Source organism: Cynocephalus volans, chromosome 17 (genome assembly GCF_027409185.1).
Source record: "Cynocephalus volans isolate mCynVol1 chromosome 17, mCynVol1.pri, whole genome shotgun sequence".
In the NCBI taxonomy this organism is placed as follows: Eukaryota; Metazoa; Chordata; class Mammalia; order Dermoptera; family Cynocephalidae; genus Cynocephalus; species Cynocephalus volans.
Genome location: NC_084476.1, coordinates 22815803 through 22843525, shown reverse-complemented (window position 1 = coordinate 22843525; position 27723 = coordinate 22815803). Strand labels below are relative to the sequence as shown.

The 27723-nt window shown below is 49.3% G+C and overlaps 1 protein-coding gene across 1 annotated transcript; it reads right to left on the bottom strand.

Moving 5' to 3' along the window:
* Window positions 1-1530: 1530 nt before the first annotated feature.
* KIF12 (kinesin family member 12) lies at window positions 1531-9023 on the bottom strand. The gene is made up of 19 exons (XM_063082632.1): window positions 8998-9023; window positions 8836-8901; window positions 8669-8747; window positions 8056-8183; window positions 7871-7946; window positions 7358-7492; window positions 7101-7236; window positions 6179-6270; window positions 5856-6012; window positions 4850-4968; window positions 4662-4766; window positions 3986-4088; window positions 3813-3903; window positions 3521-3607; window positions 3043-3133; window positions 2865-2969; window positions 2210-2310; window positions 1999-2117; window positions 1531-1670 (listed from the first exon to the last, which is right to left on the bottom strand). The coding sequence occupies exons 1-19, from the start codon at window positions 9021-9023 to the stop codon at window positions 1531-1533; spliced, it is 1956 nt and encodes a 651-aa protein (XP_062938702.1).
* Window positions 9024-27723: the final 18700 nt, after the last annotated feature.

Genomic DNA, 27723 nt, shown 5'->3' with positions numbered 1-27723 from the left:
GTCTCATCTCCTCCCCATGCTGATCTCTTTACTGGTCCCCTGCCTCCAGCTCACCTTTGTCACCTCCCACAAGTGGCAGCATGACCTAAATACAAATCTAAGCTGGTGACTCCTCAAGACCCTTCCATGGCTCCCCTTTGCTCCTGGCATAAGCCCAGACTCCAGATATGGCCTGCAAGGCTCTGTACTTTCTGACAACCTTTGGAACCTCTACCTTCCCTGGGCCACCTGCTGTCCACCCTTCAAGCCTCAATCACAGCTTCTTTGGCAAAACTTCCCTGACCCCCTCGACAATTTCTGATTGAATGACCTTCCTTTGTGCCTCCACAGGTCCCCTGGGCTTCATCAAAGCACGTGTGAGGTTGTAAATGTCTGCCACCCACCAATCTGTAAGCTTCCTGGGCAAGGCCACCTCGTACACGTAGGTCTTTTTTTTTTTTTTTTGGCAGCTGGCCAGTACAGGAACTGAGCAAGACTGTGCTCTAACCAACTGTGCTAACCAGCCAGTCCTCTTGTGACTCTTATTTACCAATTTACAATTTGATCTGCAGTTGATGCCAGTTGATGCAGTTCAGTGAATGAACGAATGAACTAACAAATGAATGAACCATGTGGGTCTCAGTTTCCCTACTTACAAATGGGAGAATTAGGTTAGCCTCGAGGCTCTTTCTGTAATGAGGTCCTCCCACTCTCACCCCCAACTTCTCATGTCGTGTCTGGACTTCTCCCTAGTCATAGACCCACTGCATCCTACTGGGTACTGATACCGGGAATCATGATAGTCCTCACCTCCTTGACCCTCACCAGAACTCAGTGGGACAGGGAGCTGCAGTGTCCCCCATTTAATTGACTGAAAACCAGAAAGTGGTCCAGGGAGGGTGCAGGGTTTGCCTAGGGTCCCAGAGCAGGTCTGTGGCATAAGAAGCCGGGACTCCTGAGCCCCACCAGCACCAGGACACATGCAGTTGGTCCCTCGACCACCCACCTGCCCCAGTTCGAGGCCAAAGCAGTCTCCCTTAGAGATGCCCAGCATTCACTTTCCCCGTGCCTACTCAGTGGCGCGTAGTAGCTGTTCTGTTTAAACCTGTATAATACATGAAAGGAGATGGGAGCCTGGGATAGTCCAGAAAAGAAGGGGACACACACCTGTGCCAGGGTCCTTGCTCCTCCTCCGACTCCCCCAAGAGCTCTTGGGTTCCCCCACGGGGAAGTGACTGACGACCCCAGAGGACAAGACCACCAGACTGGGAGCTGACGCTTCTCTTTATTCGTATGTTTCATCCCCTGCTGCCTGGCTTCTCCTGAGTCCAGTCTCATTTCTCATGGTCCGGGGCAGTACCTTTCCTTTGTTCCTCCCCATAACCCCTCCAGGTCCCCCCACCCCCAGCCCTTGGAGCTGTCGTCTGCCCAGCCCAGCTGCAGGATGGAGCGGCAGCTGCTACTCCATTCAACATATGGGGACACCGAAGCCCAAGAGTGCAGAGCCCAGCCCAAGGTGGCACGCTGGTCTCCTGGGTTTCCACTTTGCTTTCAGCAGGGAGGGAGGACTTGGCCTGGGCTCCGTGTACCCTTACTGGGGGGTGGCTGACTCCGGCCACGTCGTAGGGAGCTGCCAATCTGGTCTCTGAGGGCCTCCAGTCTCCGGGCCAGGTTTGGAACCCCGGCCCCACCTAAGGAGCAGTGAGGTTGGAGGCCTGCCCTCCTTTGGGCCTTTCCCCTCCAGGCCCATTCAGGTCCCAACACCCTCTGAAGAAGCCTCAGGTGCTACCCTCCACCTTTCCTTCCTATCCCCCAAAACACCATGGGCTCCAGCATACATCGGGGCATGCAGGTGGCCCTAAAAAGAGAATTCCAAGTTTGAGAACTAGAAAGATCTTAGAAATCACCTCTCAACACCCACCCCATTTCAAAGATGGGAAGACTGAGGCCTGGAGTACGTGATTCCTGGCCCAAAATCACAGAAAACATTAGGTGCCCCTCCCTCTCTGCCTTGTTCACCTCTCAACACTGGTGATGTGTTTGGGGGCCCCGTGGGCAAGGGGGGTGCAGAGGGTACCACCTCCTCCTCAGTCAGCATCTCTGCCAGGACTTGGGTCTGGGTCCAGTCGCTGTGACTCCTGGGCCAGGGTGGGTTGGATGGTGAGATGTGAGCCTTTGGGTTCCCCAGGCCTCCTCTTCCCCCAACCCAGTGCCCCAGGGCTGCACCTACCTCTCTCTGTGGCACTTGGCAGAACTGGGGCTGCATGGGGGTACCCAGGGTGGGAGCCGGGCAGACAGGGGCATGCCACCTGGAGCTTCTGGACCTAGTGCCTGCAGAGAAGACCAGGGCCCACACTGGGTGACCTCAGCCCTGCCTCTCTGTGTCCCAATTCCCTGGTGCTGACCATGACCCCCCACCATGCCTGCCCCACAGGGAACTAAGAAAGTCAAGCTGACATAAAGGGGTGGGTTCTCAGTCACTTTCTTCTGTGGGCAGCAGGTGGTTCTTGTAGTGTCCTCTCCTGAGGCTGGGAGCCCCCTGAGGACAGGAACCAGTCTGGTCTATTTCTGAATCCTCAGTGCCCAGAACAGAGGTTGGCACAAACCAAGCATTGTAGGGGAAAGTTATTGAAGGGATGGCTGAGTACATGAACAAGTAAATACACAAATGAGTGAATATGTAAGTGAGTGACAGAGTGAGTTTCTAAAGGGAGGCAGGGTGGGGAGCAGGGGGAGGCGAGGTAAACAGTTATTCCAAACCCTGGACAGAGGAAGCCCTTAGCCAGCCATTCACTGCCCATGATCCAGCCTGGAACCCTGCGGCTCTGGAGCCTCCTGGATTGTTGACCCCTAAATCAAGTTCTCCCAGCCTTGCCTCACCCTACCTGTGGCAGGTGGCGCTCCCTTCGTGGGCAGGCCCAGTGGGCCAAAGGTGCTCCGCACAGAGGGCAGAGGTGGCAGCAGGGGCAGGAGCAGACGGGTGGCAGTGCCTGCAAGAGGGCATGTCAGAGGCTCTGCGATATCCCTGCTGGTCACCCCTCCAGATTGGGCAGTGAGACTCACATGGCAGGGGGGAGCTGGTGCCATAAAGCAGGGATACGGTGGGGCTGGGCCAAGGTCCAGCTGGTGAAGGTAGGAGGCAGAGAGGAGGCACCTGGAAAGAATCACAGGGTCTGTGCCTGCAGCCCCGAACCCTGCCACCAGGCTGGTCTCCAAGTCACCCTTTCAGCAAATACTTCTGCAGCACTTACTATGTGCCAGGCCCTGTTCTCAATGCTTTATGTATTTACTCATTTACTCCAATCTTTAGAACAACCCTGTAAGGTTGGCACGGCCAAGATCCCCACGTTACAGAAGAGGACACCCAGGCAGCAAGAGGTTAAATGATTTGCTCAAGGTGATGCAGCTGGAGGTGGCAGAGGTGGAACTGAACCCCAGTAGTCTGGATCCAGGGATCAGACTCTTACCCATTTCATTAAGCCACCCCTTTCCTAGCTGCCCTCTGTCCCAATCCTGTCTCCAGGCTGGTGGCCATGCTCACCTCTCTAGCTCATGGACCTGTTGGGACATGACGTGCTGCTCATTCCAAGCCAGGTCTCGGCTGCTCTGCAGCTGGCTCTTTTCTTTCCTGGGGGAGAGCAGCCCCAGGAAGGTGACAGGAGGTGGGGCTGGTGGGGGTATTGGTCAGCCCCTCCTCAATGCAGTATAGTACCAGCCCCAGGAGGCAGTGAGGACAGAGGGGAACCAGGGCCCAGGGAGGGATGCAGCTTGGCAGAAACAGCTTAGCAGTGAGGGGTGGGACAGAGTCCCCATGGCTGTGGGCTGGGCCCTACCTGAGCCTCTCATTCTCCAGCATGAACTCCTGTAGCATCCCATAGAGGTTCCGCTGGGCCCAGGCCACCCGGGCCCCACTGAGCCCCGAGGCTGCAGGGAACCAGGAGGTGGCTGAATTCACAGCAGCCCTGGACCCTATCCACATCCTGCCCTGCCCCCAGGAAGTTAGTACCCTTGGGGTCCATTTGGTCCAGCTGGAACCGCAGGCGACGGTTCTCCTCCTGGAGCTGTAGCATCTCAGTCTCCAAACGTTGGGGTTGCTTTGCCACAGGAGACTGGAGAAGAAAAGGCCAAGAGCCGCTCTTTATGGCTGCACAAGTCGTGCACTGCACAAGGGCTTCCAGGGGTGGGAAGTGAGTGGGCCTAAAATCCAACCCATGCTTCACTTGCTAGCCTTGTATCCTGTCACCAGGCTGCATCTACTTGGAGGGAGCACCTTGTCTTAACTATATCATCCTGGAGGTTCCCACTCTGAGCTGGACTTGACTTTAAGTCCAACCCCAAACTCAGTTCTGTCCAAACCTTGGCCCAGATTCTGACTCCAAACAAGACCACTATCAGACTCCAACTCAACTCAGAATTAACCATGATACCAACTGGGATCCTGGCCAGGCCCTGAATTATACCCCAACTCAGATTCCAACCCTAGACCTGCCCTAACCCTGACCATGGCTCTAGCTGAGATACTGACCCCACCCTACCCAACCATGACACCATTTCCAGGATTCCAGCCCTAATCCCAACCCTGACCCAGACTTTAACCTTGATGCCAACTCAGGCTCCAACTATTTCCTGATTCCCCACCATCTCCCCTGCCCTTCCCTCTGCCTGTGTCTCCCTCCACTCACCTTGGGGGCCAGTGGCCGGGTGGTGACCCGCTGAGCTCTACTTGCATATCTCAGAGTGCTGAGAGTCTCAGGAAGGCAGTGGGCTGAGGGGGACACGCAGGCCACCTGGGGAGGACTCTACCTTAGTGTTCCTCTCTAGGAGCCCCTTCCTCAGGACCCAGCCCTCCCTGCCAGCCCCCTTTGGGTACCATGAGGGTGACCCCATTCCCCCCTAGTGAGTCTGCCAGCAACTTGGTGAGCTTGCTGTCCCGAAAAGGAATGTGGCTCTGCTTCCGCTGTGGGTCCAGGAGCAGGGAGATGCAGTGACCTAGGTAGGGAGATCAAGGCCCAGAAAGGTCATACCACTTGCCCAAGGCCACCCAGCAGGGACACTGCAGAGCTGGGATCTCAACCCAGGCCTGTTTAACTCTAAAACCCATCTTTCCACGTGATCTTATTACTCATTCAGATTGGTCTCCACCACCAGACTGGGGCTTCACGAAGGCAGAGATAACCCTGTCCACCCCCGATCCCCAATGCCCAGCAAAGGGCCTGACACTCAGCAGGGGCTCAGGAAATTTCTAACAAACAGATTGAATGAAAAGGAGTTTTGTGAACATCTCCCACGTACATCACAGAGGAATGCCAAGGCCCAGCTCTTAAGGGTTTCAAGGTCCAATAACCTGGGCTGGGGATGGGGAGACTGGTCAATTCCCTGCTCCTAAGTGGGCCTCAGTCTTTCCAGCTGCACAAGGGACAGGCCAAATGTCTAAGTGTTCACACTCTGCAGGTGAGTGTTTCTACCTCCCAAATCAGAATGTATCCTTATAGACCCTTAGAATTTGTAGACTCATAAATGATGTTCTAAGAGGGAGAAGTCAACAGCAGAGCTGGGGCCAGAATGAGGCTTCTGGCTCCCGGATTGCAGCTTTTCTTTTTTCTTTTTTAAATATGACCAGTAAGGGGATCTTAACCCTTGACTTGGTGTTGGCAGCACCACGCTCTCCCAAGTGAACTAACTGGCCATCCCTATATAGGGATCCGAACCTGTGGCCTTGGTGTTATCAGCACCACACTCTCCCAAGTGAGCCACAGGCCAGCCCAATTGCAGCTCTTTAATCCTCTATGCACTACAATCCTGTTAGCTGGTATCCCCACTGTAGACAGTTATGGTCAGGTGTAGAGAAATCAACCCACTGGCCCCCAAGGTCTCACCCAGGGCCAGCAGGCTGCGGTTGATGCTGTTGGCCTCAAGCATCAGCTCCCCACGGGATCCTGTGGCTGTTACCTTCTCACTGCCAGCCAGGTCTACAAAGCACAGCTTCCCACCAACAGGAGGCTCCCCAGGATCCACAGGAGGCATCTGCTGGGGCTGGGGGTCAGGGCTTGATGGAGACTTGGGAGGGGCTGTCCCATCAAAGACACAAGGTCACAAGGCCAAGGGTTACCACTATTACCTCCCGTGCATGCCCAGGCTGATTTAGACACTTTTGCTGGGTGGCCCTGGACCAGCTCTTTCCCCAGGCTGGGGCACTCACAGTTTGGTGGCTGATGTAGAGTGTGAGCAGTGCATGGCTGCGACTAGAGGCCTGGTTCAGAGTGTGGGCTGAGCTCCTTCGACGGCTAAGACCTGGAGGGGAGAAGCAGCAGGAGCTGGACCTGGTAGGAAGAACAGGTCATCACCAGTGAAGAAAAAGGAGCAAAGGCATCCTGGAGGAAGGGCCAGCCCGTGCAAAGGCAGAGAGGTGGGAAAGTGGGTGTCGGTTCAGGGAATGATGGGATGTTGGGTCTGGCTCTGGCATGGATGGGTGAAAGGCAAATGAAGAGAACTGAGCAGAAGAGTAACAGATTTACATTTTATTGACATCTCTCCTACTGCTGTGTGGAGGGACAGAGGCAGAAAGATCAGATGAGAATGTGGCACAATACTGGGGCCAGAGTCCTGAGGATCGGTGTCCCCAGTGCCTGCCAGAGGAGGGGTGCTCAATCAATATTTGGTGAATGAATGAATGAATGAGGCTGGAATGGAAGGGCTTTATAGGCTAAGCTAAGAGGCATAGCCTTTATCCTCAGGGCACTGCAAGGGTGCAGGGCATGGAGCCAAAGAGGGATGTGGTTTGCTGCATGGAGGAGAATGGATTGGCAGGTGAGAGCATGAGGTGGGGAGGACTATCTAGGGAGCACTGACTGAGGCAGAGGCCCTGGGCTGGAGAGGAGGGCTGGGCCTGAAAGGAGTTTGGTAGGCAGAATCAGCGGTCCTTGGAAGGTGGTGGTTTGGGGGCATCCTTGGGGCGCGTCTTTGAATTGTCCGTTTGCTGATCCTTCTCCCCCACGAGTCATTTCTGCAGCCACAGCTCCAGCCAAAGCCCAAGCCCACATTCAGTGAATGGTTGAGGAGTGGGCATCCCCCACCCCCGGAAGGAGAAGTGGGCATCTGCCATCCCTGGAAGTAGCACGCACCCATTTGCAGAAGTTCCATCAGGGCCTCCAGACTCCCAAACTCCACCACCCGCAGCTGCTCCACATAGAAGCCCCGGGTCTTGTTCCAGCGAACAGGGAGGGGTCGGAGAGACCCCAGGCTCAGCAAGTCCCGAACCTCGGAGGGGAGGGGAGAGGGGAAGGGAAGGGACTCTCTTACGTCCATGTTCCGTCCACCCCCAGACCTTACTGACAACATTCCCCACCTCCTCTTCTGTGTTTCCATCTCATTCTCTTACCTGCTCATTGTAGATCTCCAGATAGGAGGCGCGAAGGGTGACAGGGGCACCCAGGTGCTGCACACGGTCTAACAGCCAGGCGAAGGTCCTCTGTATGATGCCAGCCAGGCTGGGGGGTACGGGCACTCCCTCCCCCTGGGGGCAAAGACAGCTGAGCCTGGAGCTGGGTCACGATCATCACCACAGCAATCTCTAGCCTTTGTAGAACACTTACTGTGTGCCAGAAACCGTGCCAAGTTCCCATATAACAGCCCATTTAATTCTCACAGCCGGTACTACCACTGACATTTACAGATGAAGACACTGAGAGCTAGTAAGCAAAGGGACCTAAATTTGAACCCGAAAGCTCCAGACTGGGCAAGTCCCTTCTCCTACTTGGTCCTCAGTTTCCTTGCCGGCAAATAAGTAGGGCGGTGCTGCCTCGTCCAAGCCCCTTCCCTCTGCCCGCGACTCCCCAAGGCGCCCTGCCCTTGGAGCCCCGAACCTCGGGGGCTCCCCTGGCGCTCGGCCCACCTGGGGAGGAGGTCCGGTCAGGGTGTAGGTCTTCCCGGAGCCTGTCTGGCCAAAGGTGAAGACGGTGCAGGACAAGCTGCGGACAGCAGGGACGTGGCTGGGCCCAGGCGGCGGCCCGAAGTGGGGGCACAGGGGGTCGGAGCGCGGCGGGGGCAGGCGCCCAGCAGAGCCGACACCTCACTCACCCGCGCAGCGCCAGCTCGCCCAGGCGCCGCACGCCACACGCCCGGAACACGTCCTCCTGCGTGCGCGCCCCGTCCAGCACCGCGCCGAAGCGGAACGCCACGTCTGGGCCCCCGCCCGGGGGGCTCACCTGGGGAGGGGATGTGGAGGGGCGGGCGCCCTGGGGGAGGCGGGCACTCTGGAGGGGCGGGCACTCGGGGAGGGCGGGGCACGCTGGAGGGGTGGGCGCCCTGGGGGAGGCGGGCGCTCTGGAGGGGCGGGCACGAAGGGCGGGCGCCCTGGAGGAGGCGGGTACTCTGGAGGGGCGGGCACTCGGGGAGGGCGGGGCACGCTGGGGGAGGCGGGCACTCTGGAGGGGCGGGCACTCGGGGAGGGCGGGGCACTCTGGAGGGGCGGGCACTCGGGGAGGGCGGGGCACTCTGGAGGGGTGGGCGCCCTGGAGGAGGCGGGCACTCTGGAGGGGCGGGCACGAAGGGCGGGCGCCCTGGGGGAGGTGGGCACTCTGGAGGGGCGGGCACTCAGCGGGAGAGCAGGTCCCTCTGGCGAAGTTGCCTGGTGTAAGGGACCAGGCATCCCCCGGGTAGGATTTTGGGGGGGGAGGGAAGGGATCCTCACCTGCAGCGTCCGGGTCCCTGAGCAGTGTAGCGCGCTCTGCTCCCCTCGACGCAGCTCGGCTGCGCTCATGGGACGCACCCTGGGGTCCGACAGGAGGGCAGATAGTCCAAGCTGACGTCTCTGTTGGTCCCTTCTGCCGGGTCCCTCCTAGCCAACCCTATACCCACCTGAGCACCACCTGGATGGGCGTTTCCGGCCCCTCTGATCCCTGCTCCAGGCTCCGCGAGGGGTCCCTGTGGCAGCAACACGAGTTACCAGCCCTGAGCCCAGTGGCTGTCCCCTGGGCGCGGCGTTCAGTGCTCCCCGAGCCTCTCTGAAGCTCTGCTTACCCGTCGGGGGATCCACGTTCCTCCATGTCCTGCTCTGCACACGGAGTTGGCTCCGCCCGAGTCTAGTTCCTTTCCCTCTCCAGTACCCTCCCTTCTCCACCACACCAGGACTGTCTACACACATCTTACCTTCCCACCCTCAACCCCCCTCCCTCCCATCCCAAGCAATCATCCATCCGGAAAGGCTCCAGCCTGCCCAGGGCTAGCTAGTTAAAGATTTACTCACCTCCACCAGTGTGGTGGAGACTCTCCCAAGCTGGGGGATCCCTAGCAAGGGGGTTCTGGCGTCTGAGGATCCCTTGCTCTTGGCCAGCCCCATCAGGAGGGACTTGGGGGACCACCAGACCAGCTTCCTTTGTGCACAGATGGGGATATCAAAGCAGGATGGGAGGGACTCCTCGAAGGCCACAGAGTGAACCTGGGAAGAGCATGGACCAGGCTCTTCCCAGTCTCTCCACATACCCTCCCCGCTCCAGCAGTGGCTTGGTGGGGGGGGGGGGGGGGCGGAGAGGGGTGTCAGGAGCAGTTCTCAGCTCAGGGCCCAGGGAGGGGAGCGGCCTAAGCGGCAGGGCCCAGGTCTCACTCAGCTGTAGGGAAGAACTGACCGGATTCAGGCTCTGAGCTGAGAACAGGTTTCCAAGCATCCACTTAAACATTGGGGCACCTGCCTCTCTAATGCCAAGGCTAATCCAAGGCCAGAGCAATTGTTTAACCGTCTCCCGGTCTGTCTTAGGAGAGCAGCAGGATGTCTGTGAATGTTCTGGGGCAGGGCAATCACTCATTTTGTGCCAGTCTCCATGCTGGGCACCAGGGCAGAGGAATCACGTACAGATCCTGCCCCTTCCCAGCTCACAGTGTGACTGGGGAGACAGGTACTATTTAGTGTGCAAGGCCTTTGGGTGGACTTCAGAGACCTGTAGGAGCCAGGGGGTCAGGGAGGTGAGGGTGTTCCAGGCTGAGGAAACATGCTTCAGGAAGGCCAGAGTAGGGTGGGAAGATGTGTGTGAGGCATGGAGAAGTGGTGTGAGGCTTGATCCAGCTCATGGAGGGCATATCAAGGAGTTTAGACTCACTCCTCAGGAAACCAGGAAGCCATTGAAGGGTTACAAACAGGGAATTGACATCATCAGACTGGCATTATTATTATTATTGTCATTCTGGCTGTCTCTGTATATTCTCCGAATATTCCTACAAACTCCTCTCCCCCCAAACGCAATCACACCCTGTCAATGCAGCACACTCTATACCACCACAAGTGACAGCCAACTGTCAAAGCTGCTCTACTGCTGAATGGGCTATGTTGGGAGGCAGTGAGCTCCTCATTCACTGGAGGTGTGCAAGCAAGAGCCAGATGAGGTTTTGGTTATAGGACCTCCTAGCTGGATCTACAGGGAGAGTTCTGTAGAGCAAAGAACCACTGTGCACAGCTTTGCCACTAACTTTCCACAGAGCCTTGGCATTTCTTAACCTGTTTTCTTCCTGTAAGAAGTGATTAATGATACCTCTCCTATTTTCAAGGTCGTTCAGAGATTTCAATGAGGTGGTATAATTCAAAGTGATTCATAAGTTGTAAATAATTACCTAAAAGCAAAAATTACAATCTCTAGATGATCTCTAAGATCCCTTTCAACTCTGAAGTTCCTATTTTTTCAATCGTTGAAGTCGACAGGACAAGAATTACTATCCCTGTTTTTCAGATTCAAAAGACAAGGAAAACAGGGGTAGGCAGGAGAGACTGTCTAAGAAGAAAGCAGCTATAAATAGCAGAACTGAGAGTTTGAACCCAGACCTATGAGCTGTAAGTCGTGATGCTCTCTGCTATGGCTGGTTGCTTTTTTCAGTTGTAAACCTAGTAAGTGAACAAGTTGTTCTTTTAAATGCCCTTAAAAGTGTTAAGGACTCTCAGTCGTTCATGTCTTAGAGTGCATTGGTTTAATCATATTGCTGTCTCTGCTCAAACTGAACTGAGATGGGCCACACTGAAGACACTCTGATAGAAGTGCAGAGACAGGGGATACACGCACATTGGGGGTGTGATAAGATGTTGGGGGTGAATTTTGCACAAGGCTTCCCAACCTGGGTCCAATGTGTACATTACTGGATGTCCAAGAGCAGGAGCAAAGTCCTGGTTCTGTTCTCTAACAGTGAATGTGAACATCTGCTACCCTTAAATGGAGCATTCACACAAATTTTTATTGTTTCCTCTATGTACCAGGCTTCTAGGCATATGAGATATATTAGTGAACAAAACAGATAAAAATTTCTATCCTTGTGGAGCTCACCCTCTAGTGTTATGGGAGAAACAGACAATAAATAAACATATAAATAATTTACATAGCATGTTAAAAGCTGAGAAGTGCTTGAAAAAAATCAACCAGAGTGGGGGGGATTAAGAATGTTGGGGATGGGGGACAAGATTGTAGTTTAAATAGTATAGTCACAAAATACCTCATCAAGAAGATGACATCTGAGTAAAGACTTCAAGGAGGAGAGTGTATTAGATAAGCAAATATTCAGGGGAAGATTATCCCAGGTAGAAGAAATATCCAATGCAAAGGTCCTGAAGTGGACATGAGCAGTACGTTTAAGGAATGGAAGAAGGGGCCAGGGTGGCTGGAACAGAGTCAGCAAGAGGAAAGTGGGAGACAAGAGATCACAGATACACTAGGGGCCTGACCATGTAGAACCTTGTAGGTCACTCTAAGGACTTTGGCTTTTACTCTGGGTTGATAATGGAGGTGAGGAGAAGTGGTCAGATTTTGAATATATTTTTACTATGGAGTCAACAACACTTGTTGAAATATTAGATGAGGTCTTATGAGAAATAAGGATAAATATAAAGAAACACCTAGCACATCTTAAACTGTTAAAAACCAAAGACAAACAAAAAACCTTAAAACAGCCATGGAGGGAAAAATATACAACCTTCAAAGCAGCAACAGTAAGACTGATGACTACTTTTGAATAGAAACTATGGACATTAACAGACAATAGAACGACATTGTTAAAGTGCTGAAATTAAAAACAAAAAACACGAAAATCAACTTTGTGAACACTTATATACCTATAGAAAGTATTCTTCACAAGTGTAGGTAAAATAGACATTTTCAAACAAACAGAAGCTGAGAGAATTCACCTCTAAGTGATCACTACCAGAAGTACTATAGGAAGTTTTTTTTATGTTGAATGAAAATGGTCCTATATAAAAGCATGGGACTACAGGAAGGAATAAAGAACACCAGAAAGAATGAATATGGAGGGTACATGAAATAATTTCAACTGTTTAAAAGATATTACGACTGATTTCTTACTGCAGTTATATAGAGAAGTAAACATACTTGACAATAGTATGAAGGATAGCAAAACTAAATGGAGTTAAGCTGTAGAATTGTCAAATAGGTTCTTCAGTTGTAGGTCAGGGATGTACAGTGAAATCTTTAAGGTAACTGCTACAAAAATAAGAGATAAAACTAAGAAACTAATAAAAAAATGAATTAAAATTCCTTGATTGATTCAAAAGGAGAAATAAAGTCACAAAGAAGAAATGGAACAAATAAAAAGCAAATAACAAGGTACATTTACACCCAATTATATCAGTAAGCATATTAATTGTACATAGGCTGAACACTCCAAATAAAAGACAAACAAAGATTGTCAGACTGGATGCAAAAAACCAAAATGTCTTTGTTTAAAAAATAAAAGCCCACTTCGAATATAAGAAAAGAAATAGATCAAAAGTAAAAAAAAAAAAAAAAAATAGAATAAGTTATACCACACAAGCCCTAGCCAAAAGTGCAGCTGTATTAACATCAAAGTGGACTCTAAGACAAAAAGGATTAATAGAGACAATGGGAAGTATTTTATTATGTAATTCATCAGGAAGACATAATAGTCTTAAATTGTATTAATCTAAGAACAGATCTACAAGGAGATATGGACAAATCCACCACCATAGATGATAATTTTAACACAACTCTTTCAGTAACTTACAGAACAACAGGTCAAAATTCAGTAAGTATATAGAAGATTTGAACAACACCATAACCCAACTTGATCTAAATGACATGCATGGAACACTAAAACCAATAACTGCAGGATACACTTTCTCTTCAAGTCCGCAAAAAAGATCTTCAAAAATAGACACTGGGCTATAAAGCTAGCCTCAGCAATTTCAAGTGATTGAAATCATACTGAGTATATCCTCTGACTACAGAGGAATTAATCTAGAATCAATAATGGAAAGGTAATGAGAAAATCTCCCAAAAGATTAGAAATCAAACACAAACACGTCTAAATGGCCTCTGGACCAAAGAATAAATCATGATGATGATTAGAAAATATTTTGAAGTCAACAGTCACGAAGGTATCATTTGTAGTTAAGCAGTGCATAGAGGGAAATTTATAGCCCTGAATGCTTATATTAGAAGGAAGAAAGGCTAAAAAATCATCATCAAAGTTTTTATCTCAGGAAGCTAGAAAAAGAACAGCACATGAAGCCCAAAGGAAAAAAGAAAGAAATTGTACAACTAAGAGCAGAAGGAACCAATGAAATACATAGCTGACATATAATAGAAAACATCAACAAAGCCAAAAGTTGGTTCTTTGATAAAATCAAAAACTTGTGTGAAATCTTACCAAATTAATAAAGAAAATAAAAGGAGAAAACACAAATTACCAATATCAGAAATAAAAATGGGACTTCACTATAGATCCTACAGACATTAAAAGAATAATAACGGTATTATGAACAACTTGATGCCAATCAACCTGAACTTGACTTTGACCATAGTCACGAATTCATAGATAAATCCTTTTAAAAGCTCAACTTATTGAAATGGATACAAGAAAAGAGTAGAATATCTGAATGGTTTTATATCTGTTAAACGAGCTGAATTTGTAATTAAAAACTTCCCCACAAAGAAAACTCTTGGCCTGAGGGCTTCACTGGGGAATCTTCCAAACATTCAAGGAAGTAATAATATCAATTTTATACAAAATTTCAGCAATAGAGCCAGAGGGAGCATTTCCAAATTCACTGTTTTTTTAAATGAGGCAGCCTAACCCTGATTTTCAACGCTTACAATAATATCATAAGGAAAGAAAATTATAGGCCATCATCTCTTATGAACACAGATGTAAAGCTCCCAAACAATTATTAGCCAATCAAGCCCAGCAATATATAAAATGCATAGTATATGTGGATTGATTTCAGTAACTCAAAAGTTGCTTTAACATTTGAAAATCAATCAATGTAATTAGATGTATTGATAGAATAAAGGAGAAAATTAAATAGCTACAGAAAAGACATTTGGTAAGATTTAACACTTGTTTAGATAAAAGTAAAAACTCCCTACAAACTAGAAGTACAATGAAAGTTCCTTAATTTAGTAAACACTATTTACAAAAAACCTACAAGTAACATCCTATTTAATGATGAAAATAAATTCCTCTTCCATCAACCACTATACTAGTCAATATAGTAAGGCAAGGAAAAGAAACTATAGATGTATGTTTTATTATTTTTTTATTTATTTAATTTTTATTGACTCATAATTGATTATACATATTTTGGGGGTTCAATGTGGACATATGTTGATCAAGTCAATATTACTAGCATATATTTTATTACAAATCATACTTATTCTTTATGCCTCTTGTCCAGTCTCTCCCTGGATGTAGCAACTGCAAAGGAACAAATAAAGTTAGTGAAACTCATTTTTCACAGATGCATGAAAATACTTCAAAAAGTTCATGGAAAGATTTGTATTATCTTTAATTCTATTTTTCCATGAACTTTTTGAAGTACCCTCATATGTGTATATAGAAAATACAGAAGACTCTCCAAACAAGCTACTAGAATTAATAAGTGAATTTAGCAAAGTCTCAGGATACAATGTGAATGTGCATATATTATATACTATATGTTAACTCTATATAAAATACACAAATAGAAATTACAATTTTAACATTTAAGGCAGCATCAAAAAATCAACTTCTTAGAAGTAAATTTGAAGAAATGTACAAAAACCACAAGATGAAACTGGCAAAAACATTGCCAAGTGATATTTAAGAAGACCTAAATAGAAGGAGAGAATTACCATGTTCATGAATTAGAAAATATAGCATTGTGAAGATATCACTTTTCTGCAAACTGACATGTGTAGATTCAATGCAATCCCAATCAATATCCCAACAGGATATTTTTTAAAATGGAAATTGACAAGCTGATTCTAAAATTTATATGAAAATGCAAAGGACTGCAATAGCCAAGACAATAGGCAAGACAATAACGAAGAACAGATATGGAGGACTTACGCTACCAGATACTCTACAATAATCAAGACAGTGTGGTAACAGTGCAAGAATAATGAATGGAACAGAACAGCGTCCAGCAACACACCCATCAGCATAAACTGGTTTATGACAAAGGAACCACTGCAATTCAGTTGGGAGATAACGTTCTTTTCAATGAATTGGGCTGGGTTAATTGTATATCCATAGAGGGAACAAAGTACTCTTTGACCCCATATTTCACACCATTCACAGTATTAATTTGAGATGGATGATTTTAGAAGAAAATCTGGATAATGTCTTCATGACATTGGGAGTAGACTAACATTCCCTAAACAAGTCACGAAGAAAGCACTAACCATAAAAAATATTTATGCACTGGACTACATTAAAATTAAAAACTTCTGTTCATCAAAAGACTCCATTTGAGAGAGTAAAAAGGCAAATTACAGACTGGGAGAGGCTATTCGCAATACTTGTATCTGACAAAGGACTTACATCCAGAATATATACAGAGCTCCCACAAGCCAGTAAGAAATAGACTAATGACTCAATTTAAAATTGATCAAAAGATTTGAACTGGCCTTTTACAAAAGATGATACCTGTATGTTTGACAAACATGAAAGGTGTGCCCAACATAATTAGTCACCAGGGAAATGAAACTAAAACCATGGTAAGATACCACTACACACAAACACACCAGAATGAACACAATTACAAAGAAGTATTTGTGAGTGTGTGGAGCATCTGGAACTCTCATGTTACAACCATTTTCTGAAAACTGTTTGGTGATGGCTGCTAAAGCTATCCCTAGACTGTAATGCAGCAGTTCCACTCTAGGTCTGTGCCTAAGAGAAATGCGTGCATCCATCCACCGAAAGACATATACGAGAATATTCATAGTAGCTTTATAGTCATATTAGCTACTGCCTACATCAATACTCACTATTCTACCATCATCACCAACCAATACCTACATAACCAGCCATCTCTGTAATCAGTCAGTCACTGCAACCACTGTCACGACTGTCATCAACAACTCTACCATTGCCACCACCATCATCACTGTTACCATTATTACCATCCCCAGAGGCTGTGCTTATTCATTTGAGGAAACTGAAGACGTAACATCTTGGCCCCCAGCCAGTGGTATCCCCCCATTGACCAAGGTGCTGCCCGTTCCCATAGTGGGGACTGAGTTTCTATGTGTCTCCCTCCCCTCTTCATCTTGTTTTGAGTCTTCCCTCTGTTCGCAGACTGCATCTCTTCCTTGAGACCAGTAGGACACCCCACCCCACACTATCCCTGACCTCCCCCCATGGTTGAGGAAGGGACAGAGGGAAGGCATGCTGGGAAACTCAAAGCATCCTCAGAAGCTGGGGGGCTCTGCAGGGGCGCATCTCCAGTGCACACTAGAGGGCAGCAGAGCACCATGCCACCGTGTCCCCAGGGCTCACTACAAAGGAAGCTTTGTCCAATGTGGCCCTGCTTTTCCCACACTGTTTCTCCTGAGCTTGTGCACTGTGGAGGGGCTGACTGGCCCTGTGTCGTGGTAAGAGATGAACAGGCCCTCAAGATGCTTTCTTTGAGGGAGTGCATAAAGCAACATTGAGTAATTAGGGGACCCCTGGGTCCATCCCTTCAATGCACTCTCCTCCCTTCAGCCCCAGCCATCCTCCCCTGGGAAAACCCTACCTTGACTCCCTCAGGCCTCTGAATAAAGTCTGAGCTCCCCAGCCTGGGACTTAAGGCCACTTGGGTTTCATCTCCTGTGGCCCCCTCTGACTGTTCCTCTCCACTAACCCCCACCTCTGCATCCTGTGTTCCAGCCACCCAAAGCTTTCCCTTGATTCCTCTACACTGGTGCCCATGCTTGTCCTCTCTTCCACCCAGTGGATTTGTCCTGCAAGCCTTCCCCTAGACAGCCTTCCCTGTCACCCCCTACTTACCAGGTCAGGTTAGAGCCCTGTGTCTCCACAGCTTCCTGAGCTTCCCTCCATGGCAGTGCTGATCACACTGAGTTGCTCTTCCTGTCTGTTGGGGCAGGGACTGTGTTTGCTTCATCCCCGTGGTCTCTGAGCCAGCCCAGGGCCCAGCACACATTGGATCTCAGTAAATGTGGGTGAGAGGAAGGGAAGGAGCCAGGAAGGTGGAAGCAAGGCTGTTGAGAGGGCTGCAGGCTGCAAGACACATCCCTATCTCCCTCCCACTGCCTCCATCTCTTCTCTCACTCTCAGGGCTAACTGCAAACACTCAACATCATGATGTAAGGATTCATTTATCATGGAGATCATCAGCTCCTGCCACAAAGCTGCTCTCAAGTGCGCTGAAACAGGGTGACATTCTCCCAGCCTGGGACAAGATGGCCTCTCAGACCTGACCATCAGCTATGAATTTAGAATTCCTAGAGGATGGAGGACAGGCTCACCTAGGCCCAGGTAAGCCCACCTGTCACTGCCCTCTGCTCTCTCCAGCACCGTGACACATTACACAGGAGGGTCGTCCCCATTTGTCAGGTGTGGAGACTGTGGCAGTCTGGGGCTCACCCTGCCGGACAGTGTCGTGTTGGACTGAGGTGGAGCACAGATGAGAAAGAAGATCCTCAAGGAAGAAAGTTCTCCCTTTATCACAGAACACTCATTTTTCTTTCTTTCTTTCTTTTTTTTTTTTTTTTTTAAAAGATGACCGGTAAGGGGATCTTAACCCTTGACTTGGTGTTGTCAGCACCACGCTCAGCCAGTGAGCGAACCGGCCATCCCTATATGGGATCCGAACCCAGGGCCTTGGTGTTATCAGCACCACACTCTCCCGAGTGAGCCACGGGCTGGCCCAGAACACTCATTTTTCATTGGTCAATTTGTACCTCCTGTGGAGGAAAAGCCTGATGTCCAGGGCCTGTTGTGAATTTTTCCAAACAGAGCTTGCTGTGATCTTTAGTTAAAACATGAGTGTAAGCCATAGGACTCATTTCACAAAATTATCCAAAGCAGGGACCTTAAGAGAATATTGAATTAACTTTGATCCGGCCCCTGACCCCATTTTACAGATGGGAAAACTAAAGGTTGGGAGGCAGTACAGACTGGAGTAGCAATTGCATCCGTGGAAAACAGCAGTGATTTTAGGATAAGATGGAGAGTCCCAGTAGCCCCCATGGCACCCCAGGTCCCCACTCTTTCCCCTGAATACCTAGCCCCTCTCTTTCTAGTGGATATGGGCCCCTACACCAGGCTTCTCTCTGGACAAGGAGTCTTGTGAGGGTGGGGATCACATCCCAATGCCCAGAACAGGGCCTGACACAGAGGCACGCCCTCAAAGTGTCTTTTTGACAACAGGAAAGGAAATGCCCTGAAGCCAGGCTTCCCCTTTTGGTGCAGATGTGAAGTCAAAGGACTCCAGGGTTGTTGAAACTCCCTGTCATTTCCAGGATCTAGCTCCTAGGAGGAGTGGAAACAGCTTTCCCCTGAGTCACCCGCTTTCACCCATATCTAGGAGCTGGATATTTTCCTCCGAAAATGACCATGTTACTGTGTGCGAATGTTAGGGGGCATTAAAGACCACGTCTTGCACAAGGATGCCTCATGTGTCTGGAACCTTCTGAGTTGGAAGGATGGGAGTTAATATTTATTCGATAATGGGCACTTTTTTCTACTTCATTTTAACTAATTGTCAAAGCAACCCTCTGGTACTGGCACAATGATTGGCCTCGTTTTACAGATGGGGAAACTGAGGTTCAGAGATGTTCAGTAACTTGCCTAAAGTCCTGCAACCACTAAATGGCAGAGTGAGGATCTGTCTGTCACCAGAACTTGGGTTCTTTCCTTTGTTCTCTGCAGCCTCTTTCCATGAGCTGTTTTGCAGAGCTGAACTTCTTGGGTAACTCAAGTGGCTTTAGTTTAACCCTCTCCTTGAAACAAGTTTCAATACTGTCTTTCACACAACCCTGCCTTTTCCCCTGGGGGATGTGGAATGATGCTTTAAGTCAGAGGATCTCCACCTGGTGTAAAAAAAAAAAAAAAAAAAAAGAAAGAAAGAAAGCAGAGAACTGTGGTTCTCAGATGTGGGAGACAGGGAGGGAGAGGGGTGTTAGCAAGAAATTGGTTAAGGGTCACAAAGACAGATTATGTTTTGTAAACATGAGTGTACTAAGTACCCTCATTTGATCACCACATATTGTACACAGGTATTGATAATCAAATCTGTACCCTACAAATACATATAATCAATTATGTCTCAATAAAAAAATTGTCAAAAAAAAAAAAAAAAAAGAATCACCTGGAGACCCCAGGCCCCACCCCTAGAGAGTCTGCTTGCATTTGGAGGTGGTGTCACCTCTAGTGATTGTTATGCACAGCCAGGATCGACAATCTTGGCTTTTTTTTTTTTCTTTCTTTTTTTAAATACATTTAAAAAAAAAAATCATAATACAAGGTAATCGATTTTCGTGACCCTTTACGAATTCCTCCCTTTCCCCCTACCTATCCTGCTTTCCTACCCTCCAGCAACCTCGGTCCTGTTCTCTTCTCTTAAAAAGTTCAACAAATTATTGTGATTGTTGTGTCTTTTTTGTTGTTTATTTATTTATTTTTATTAGCTCCCACATATAAGTGAGAACATGCAGTATCTCTCTTTCTGTGCCTGGCTTATTTCACTTAACATGATTTTCTCTAAGTTCATCCATGTTGCTGCAAATGGCAGAATTTCATTCTTTTTATGGCAGAGTAGTATTCCATTGTGTAAATATAATGTGGTATATTCACACAATGGAATTTTTTTTAAAAAATTAATTTTTATTCATTTTTGGTGGCTGCACAGTATGGGGGGGTCCAAACCCTTGACCTTGGTGTTATAAGGCTTTCGGTTTGTTTTTTCCTCGATGACCAGTCATCCCATCCAGCATTTGTTTGGGGCTAGATTCCTGGATCCTGTGGGCATTTTGAGAAATTAAGTCAACACACCCTTCTCTTAGGCCAAACTTCCTGAGGAACCATCTCACTGAGGTCCCTGGATTCTCTTTTTTCATTTCTAGCTTGGAATCTGCTGAGAAATATTAAGCAGAATGGAGCGGAAATGCCCAGAAGCCCTGCCTGAGTGACCCTTGGGAGCCTTTAAAAGTTTCCAGATTTTTCTTCCCTCCTAGGTTTCCTCCACACAGCTGATGGGCAGCTGTCTGATGTGTGAGCTGCTGCTGTTATTCAGCACACCCAAAGCACCTACCATGTGCTGTGTCACGAACTTGGTGCTAATGGTCCACTGCATGGTTTGGTCATGGACACAGAGTGACTGCATCCTCTCCCAAGAAGCCCTCCTGGTTTGGGGTGGGAGACCTCCTCTGAGGGCCTGCAGCTTCCCACACCTACCAACCCCATGACGTTACCCATCTGGCAGAGGTGGGGATACGGTGTCAACATCTCTCTGCCGCATAGACTCTTAAGTTCTTGGAGGGCAGGGACTGATAGGAGAATGTGAGTAGGTGCTCAGGGCATGTCTGTTAAACTTCTCAGAGCAGCAGCTGGAACTAAATGTCATGAGAGCACAGGAGAGGAATGTGAATCCTGACCACAGAGCAAGGGCTGGGGAGTCCAGGAAGGCTTCCTGGAGGAAGTGGCATTGGGACAGGCTTGAAAGAATGGATGGAATTTGGGGCAGGTAGAAGAGAGAAGAATGGCATTGCAAGAAAGGGGAACAGCATAAGCAAAGGCCCGGGCCAAGGTGAAGAGTAACCTGTTGCTCAGTGGGATGGAAGGCCGGGAAGACTAGTGGGTCGTACTTCAAACTGCTGGAGGACGGAAGCTTCTGGGAAGCCCAGAACAGTGCTGGCTAGAAACTCGTCTCCACGCAATCTTCTGGATGAGCAGAGTGGGAGGCTGCTCCTCCTTCAGGCTCTTCCCAGGAAGCCCCACCCACGTTATCAGCAGGAAGACACCGAGTTCCCCAGACCTGTGTGGGCGCCAGGCCCTGCAGCTGACTCGCCGCTCTGGCAGCTGAGGAGCTGGAACGTGGAGCTGGGGCTTCCACATGAGCCCGGCAGCCAAGCCCTTGAAGCTGGTCCCTCCGGAGCAACAGGAAGCACAGCCCCAAAGCTGGAGTCGTCATTCCCCGCTCTGTTGCCCAAGGAGCACCCCCAGCACATGTACCCTGGAGCCTCAGTTCCCATATGCAAACAAGGAGCAGGTGGTTCTGGGGCCTCTCAGGCCCTGGTGCTCCAGGGATCTGGGATTTCGGGGAGCAAACACTGCGTTGCCTCCCTACGGGAGGTCTAGGGGGAAGATGCAGCCCCCTACACCCCGAAGACTCTGCTCTCAAGACAGAATCACGTCTTCTCACTAAGCTTAGTTGGGTCTGATTAGCACCAATTTCTAGGGCTCTGAAGTGCTTAAACGGGACCCTCTCTCTGCTCCCCAGAACTAGAGAGGGCCAAATTCCCTCAGCCTTGCCTCCCTCCCCTGGCACAAATGCCCACTTTGGCATTACTGTGACTGTCATACTAGTACCCTACTACTGCTGTTACTACTGTCGCTTCTACTGCTATTGCTACCAGTCTGCTAGTGCTTTTCCACGCTACTACCACCAGTACCTCTACTACTATGACCTGTAGTACAGATGCTGCTTGACTTACCACTTCTGAACCTCATACTTGGCCTCGTCTACCTTAGACGTGCTCAGGACACTCACATTAGCCTCCAGCTGGGCAAAATCATCAAAAACAAAGCCTGTTTTACAATGACTATCTCATGTAATTTACTGAATACTGTACTGAGAGTGAAAAACAGACTGTTGTGTGGATAATTGAAGTGCAGTTTCCACTGCACACATATCACTCTTGCACCATCGTAAAGTTGAAAAATTCTAAGTTGGGGACACCTGTACTGCTGTTACTACTAGCACTTCTTACTACTACTACTATTACAACTATTTCTTCCTGTGCTACCACCATTATGCCCACCACTATTACTACCAGTACTTCTACTACTAGTCATACTAGAACTCCCATGACTGCCACTACTGCTACTACTAGCAGTCATACTGCTACTATTTTACTACTGTTACTACTACAACAATAACGATGTACTATTGCTGCTGCTTCTGATAGCAGCAAACATTATGAATCACACGCAATGGGCCAAAGAGAAGCTAAGAACTCTACATCAATTGGTGTAATTTAATCATAGTCACAGACTTCCATGGTGTTAATCTTTTCCCTCCTTCATGGTTGGGGAAACTGAGGCTTATAGAAGCTAAATAATTTGCCCAAAGTCATAAGGACAGTAAAAGACCGAACCAGGATCTCAGCCAGCAATCTTGATGGTGGGCCAGGTCTGAGATCTAGAATCCTTCTCCTTTGTCCTTTGTCTGGTGTCACGAGTATATCCTTGTCTTATCTGGAGTCCTCTGGAAAGAATTCTTTGGAGCTGGAGGTTACCTACCTCTACAGATGTCTAGAATGCTGTGAGCAACGTACATAGTAGGTATTCAATACATATTGTTTGAATTAATTGGGTCCTAATAACCCTTTGAGGTAGGGATGAGAACCAAGATGCTATAGTTGGGGAAAATGCTGTCATCTATCCAAGAGGTAAAGTCAGGACTGGACGCTAGAACTCCATCCATGTCTCTGAATGCAACGTGAACTGTCTACCCCAACCACGAGCTCTTCCGTGTGCATGGCACTTCACAGTTTACAAAACTCAGACATCTGTTATGTCACTGAATTCTCACAGCAGCCTCAGAGGGAGTGGTGAGCTTCATTGTGTAGATAAGGAACACGAGGCTCAGAATGCTAAGGCAGCTTTTGAAGCGCTCATAGGCGGTCAACGGCAAATACAAGGTTTGAACTTGCCCCTCCCCGCTAGGCCTGCTGGCTGAAAGAACCCAAGAGGTCTGTCTTGGGACCGATCTCCTGCCCCTCCCTGTCCAGCCACCTCAGCCCCTGTGGTGGGCGAGACTATAATCCCAAGGGGCGGAGAGAAATGGTTATTTCCAGCCTGACACTTAAGGGCTGGCCAGGGAGTGGAGTGTGGGCTGGTTGGTGGGCTCTGTGCTCCCAAGAGGGGCTGCCTTTGGCTGCTGGGACCTGCATAGGGGCTCAGATACTCCTATCCAAGCTGCCCAGGCCAGCCAAAGCCAGGTGGACGTCCCAGGAGACAACAGGCCACCCCCTCCCCGAAAAGGCAAGATGTAGGTAGCCAACATGCACACAAGTGGCTCATTCAACCCCCTTCAGCTCAGCTGAGTCTGTCCTGGGCCATGGCCCTCGGGCTGTGGCACTGCCCTGCTGTTCCCGGGAGATGGAAAGAGCAGACGGCAGTTCTGTTAGGGGCCTACTGCAGCCGCAGTGGCCTGAGGGTCAGTTAAGAGCAAACACAGCCTGCTCTGAGTACCCACTCTGTGCCATCCTCCCTCCCAGCAGCACTGAAAGGTAGAAATTATCACCCACCAGGGTCCCTCTGCCCCCGTGTGAGGAATGCTATTGCCACACTGACTCCCTTTTGAAGAGCCAAGCACTTCCTGCCTCAGGACCTTTGCACATGCTGTTGCCTCTGCTGCTGTGCCCCTCCTTCAGCTCCTCACATGATTGGCTCCTCTGTCTTCAGGAAGTTAAAAGGTCACGTTTCAGTGATGTCTCCCCTGACTCCCCTGGCTAACAGTGTCCCCACCTCCCATACACACACTTTGTCTCTGTCACTTTCCTCTGCTTCCTCCCCAGCAATCATGTTTATTTTGTACTGATTGTCATTTGTCTCTCTTCCCTATGAGGGCAAGGGCAAAGTCTATATTATGGACCATCATGTTTCCAAGGTCCAGCAAAGACCTGACCCGTAAAATAAGCATTTATGGAATGAACAAATGGAAGGGAAGTGAAGGCATTTGCCCATGCCCTCACAGCATTTGAACTTGGGTCTGTCCATTGCTAAAGGTGCCACTATGCCACCAATGAGCATGCTCGGTAGTGACACCACAGCTGTGTTTTTTCTCAGCCTCAGAGGCACGTCCTTTACACACGGTGCTCCGCACCTTCTCCACAGTCCCTCACAAGTCTTACAGCCTCTGCTTGCTTATCTCCAAAGAACAGGGAGCTCACTCCCTCCTTTGCAGTATTAGAAGGTCCTTCCAATGCTATGAAAACTTCAGAACGACGGGAATGGGCTGTTCTTTGCAATTTTCTAAAATGCCAAAGAGGAAGAATTTCTGTCATTAGCACAAGGCTTTGGACCTTGGCAACACAGTTTACTGTTCTTCCATTTATATTCTGAGCTCCAACTGTGGGCCGGCCTGTGGTTAGAAAAGAGAGAGCAAAACAGCCTCAGTGGCTGCCTTCTCCATGATGTTTAAGGTCTGTATGACCTTTGAGCCACAGAACAGCTCTGGTGGTGGTGGTGGTGGCAGTGGCGTTGGAGGTGGTGGTGGTGGTGGTGTGACAGAGGGAACATGTGGTGTAGAGCAGATGTTTCTCAATGTTTATTGTGCACACAAATTTCTCAGGGATCTTATCAGGTATAGCAAATCTGGGCAGAGACACTGCATTTCCCACAAGCTCTCAGGGATGCTGCTGCTGGTAGTGCACGGACCACACTTTGAGTAGCAGGGTGTACACTTAATTAATAAAGAAGAGTGAGGCCCAGAGTGAGTAAGGGACTTGCCCAGGGTCACCCTGCCAGTCCACAGGAGCCAAGAAGGGATCGTCCACCTCCTCTGGCCAGGGCTCTGGAATTCACAGAGCAGGCTGGGCTCAGTGTGTGCCTTTGTGAGGCCGACATACCTGGACTCACCCGGGCTGCCCGCCCCTGCCCATGAATAGCGGGCCTCTTTCCTTCCTGCACCAGGCCAGGCAGGCGCGAGCCCCCAGCGCCCCCTCCCCAACACACACACTCACACACACTCACACACCCCGGCCAGACCCGCTGCCCTGCCTGTTTGGGGAAAGTCAACAGGAGCATTTGAAAAGTCTTTCTGTGTGGAGAATCTGTTTGTACAGGGGGAGGAAACGGAGAGCTGGCCAATAGGTAGAAATATTAATGAAGCTTGTTATAAAGGGCCCATTCACGGCTCTGCGAGTAAATAGGGCTCTTGTCGGGCTGCCATGTTATCTGCCAAGTTCAAGAATGCGGTTTGAAAAAATAGAATTTAAAGGGGTGAGGTGGAGCCTTAAATGGTCGGCCTGCTAGAGCTGGAGCCAACTATAGGAGGAGCCTCTGCCAAGAGGGGCTGAGGGGCACTGGGGCCCTGGGTCTTGGGGTGAGGGGCTGCCCAGGAAGAGGGGCTGCCCAGGAAGAGGGGCTGGAGAGGAGCCGCTGGAGTCCACTGGCTGAATGCCTTGCACTGTCCCTTCCTGCCCTTGGTGCCTGGCTCAGGGCTTGCCTCTGCTCAGCCCCCAACCCAGTGTACTGTAACTCCCCCACTCTGGGATTTTACCCCCTGGGGTCTCTGGGTGGTAGGAGGAGGGCCTTGTAGTAACTCAGCCATAATGCAGTGCTGTTTCGTGATCCTCAGCCATCTTCTCCCACCCCCTAATTTCTACTTTATAAATTGTTTCCCAAACACTATGCAGGAAAAGCATAAAAGACTGAGACACTCGACCCATTCATTTGACACAAGGCAAACCTTGGGTCCAGAAAAGGAGAGTGACCAGCTCAAGGTCACTCAGCAAATCTGTAGCAGAATTGGGACTTGCTTCCACCAGTTCCTTGTTGGATCAGGGTCCTCAGGACTGAGGGAGGTGCCTGGCACAGAGGAGGTGCCTTGTCATTTCACATGTACAATGTCTTATTTTTAGTCTTGGACTTAAAGCAATATGTAAGCAAGGGCTGTGTTTTACCGAAGTTTGCCCCTGGCCAGCTATGTGGCCTTGGGCAGGTGTCTTTACCTCTCTGAGCGTCAGCTACTCCATTTGTAAAATGGAGTCATTGAAACCAAGCCCTCTCATGGGGAAGACTCAATGAGAGGATATTGGTGGCATGCCCAGCACTATGCCAGGCCCTCACTGGGTGGCCCAGGAACGGTGGTTATGGGCATTTCTTTTTCTGTCCCAGACTGTGGCACAAGGATAGAGACGCCAGGAAGACTGCTCCCTCAGCTTTGGTTTCAGGGGATGGTTTCTACTTGGATCCTAAAAAGTGGACCTGTGCTGAGGGCCACAGGAAGCTGGTAAATTGGGAGTTGGGGGCTTCTGCCATGGATGGCATTAAGCAGCACAGCCACACCTATGTGTGAACTATTGCGAGGGTCTGCGAAACAAGCCCTGCAGGAAGCCACAGCAAGGAGCAGCATGGCCTTCCACCACCTCCCCAAATGGCTGCACAGAAGCCACCTCTGTCAGATAAGAGTTAACCTCATGGTGGAAGGGGACATTTACATTTGCTTTTCTTTGCAAATAAAAGGTGGGGCGGATTCCTATAAGACAAAAATGAAATAATCAATGCAAAGCTAAATGGAAGCACTTTAAAAAAAGGCTCTGCCAAGAGCTTGCTATGTGAGCTTGAACAGTGGGGACTTGTAGGGTAGGAAGTTGGCAGCATCCTCTTTAAGGAGAGGCAGTATAGGGTATGGTTATGAGCACAGGCTTTGGGACTCAGAGACCCTGGTTCAAAACTGGGCTCTGCTCCTCACTGGCTCTGTGACCTTGAGTAAATGACAGACCTGTCTGGGCTTCCATTTCTTTGATCTATACAAGAAAAGAGAAGAGAGGGTTAAAGTATGTGAAGGTTCCTGGCACATCATGGATTCACATTAAATGTCAATTTCCTTTCCTTTCTGGGCCTCTTGGCAGGTCAAAGGAAAGCATCTGACAGGTCTTACGAGCACACTCGAGAAAGACACAGCTCTGCAGGCCTTGGTGCCTGCACACTAGCTTAGTAGCCTGATGTTGGCTATGAGTCTACAGCCCTTTACAGTTTGCAAAGCAAGTGCATACTCACCGTCAGAGCCTCCCAGGAATCTTGTGAGGTGGATGTGGAAGTATTTACTACCCCATTGCACTGAGATTGGGAAAGAGTAGGGGACAAGAACCTAAATCTCTCTTCATTCCTTCATTCCTTCAGGAGGTATTGGTTGAGAACTTGTCATGTGCCAGGCAACTGTACTGAGCAAGGGGGATACAATAGTGGGTAAAAATAGACACGGATGGCTGGATGATGGATGGATGGGCAAGTGGATAGGTGGGTGGATGGATGGATGTTGGATGGATGGAGAAGTGGATAAATGGGTGGATGGATGGATGGATGGATGGATAATGGATAGGTGGATAGATATGTGAGCCAAGGAAGGACAGCAAATTTCTTGGGGGCAGAGCCCTTGCCCATTCTTTTCACCACTGGGTCCCTGATACTGAGCATGTTGTCTGGCACAGAGGAGGTGCTAACACTTGCCATATGAATATCTTCTTTGCTGGTGTAGACTCAAGAACCAGGCTGCCTGGGGGTCTGACACCCAACTCCACA

Excerpts from the sequence above, each read along its gene's own strand:
- KIF12 (XM_063082632.1), bottom strand. The coding sequence starts at position 9,023 with ATGGAGGAACGTGGATCCCCCGACGG. Across the intron at positions 4,089-4,661 it reads CCCGGCCACTGGCCCCCAAG|TCTCCTGTGGCAAAGCAACC; the intron begins GTGAGTGGAGGG and ends TTTCTTCTCCAG. Across the intron at positions 3,904-3,985 it reads GGACCAAATGGACCCCAAGG|CCTCGGGGCTCAGTGGGGCC; the intron begins GTACTAACTTCC and ends GGTTCCCTGCAG.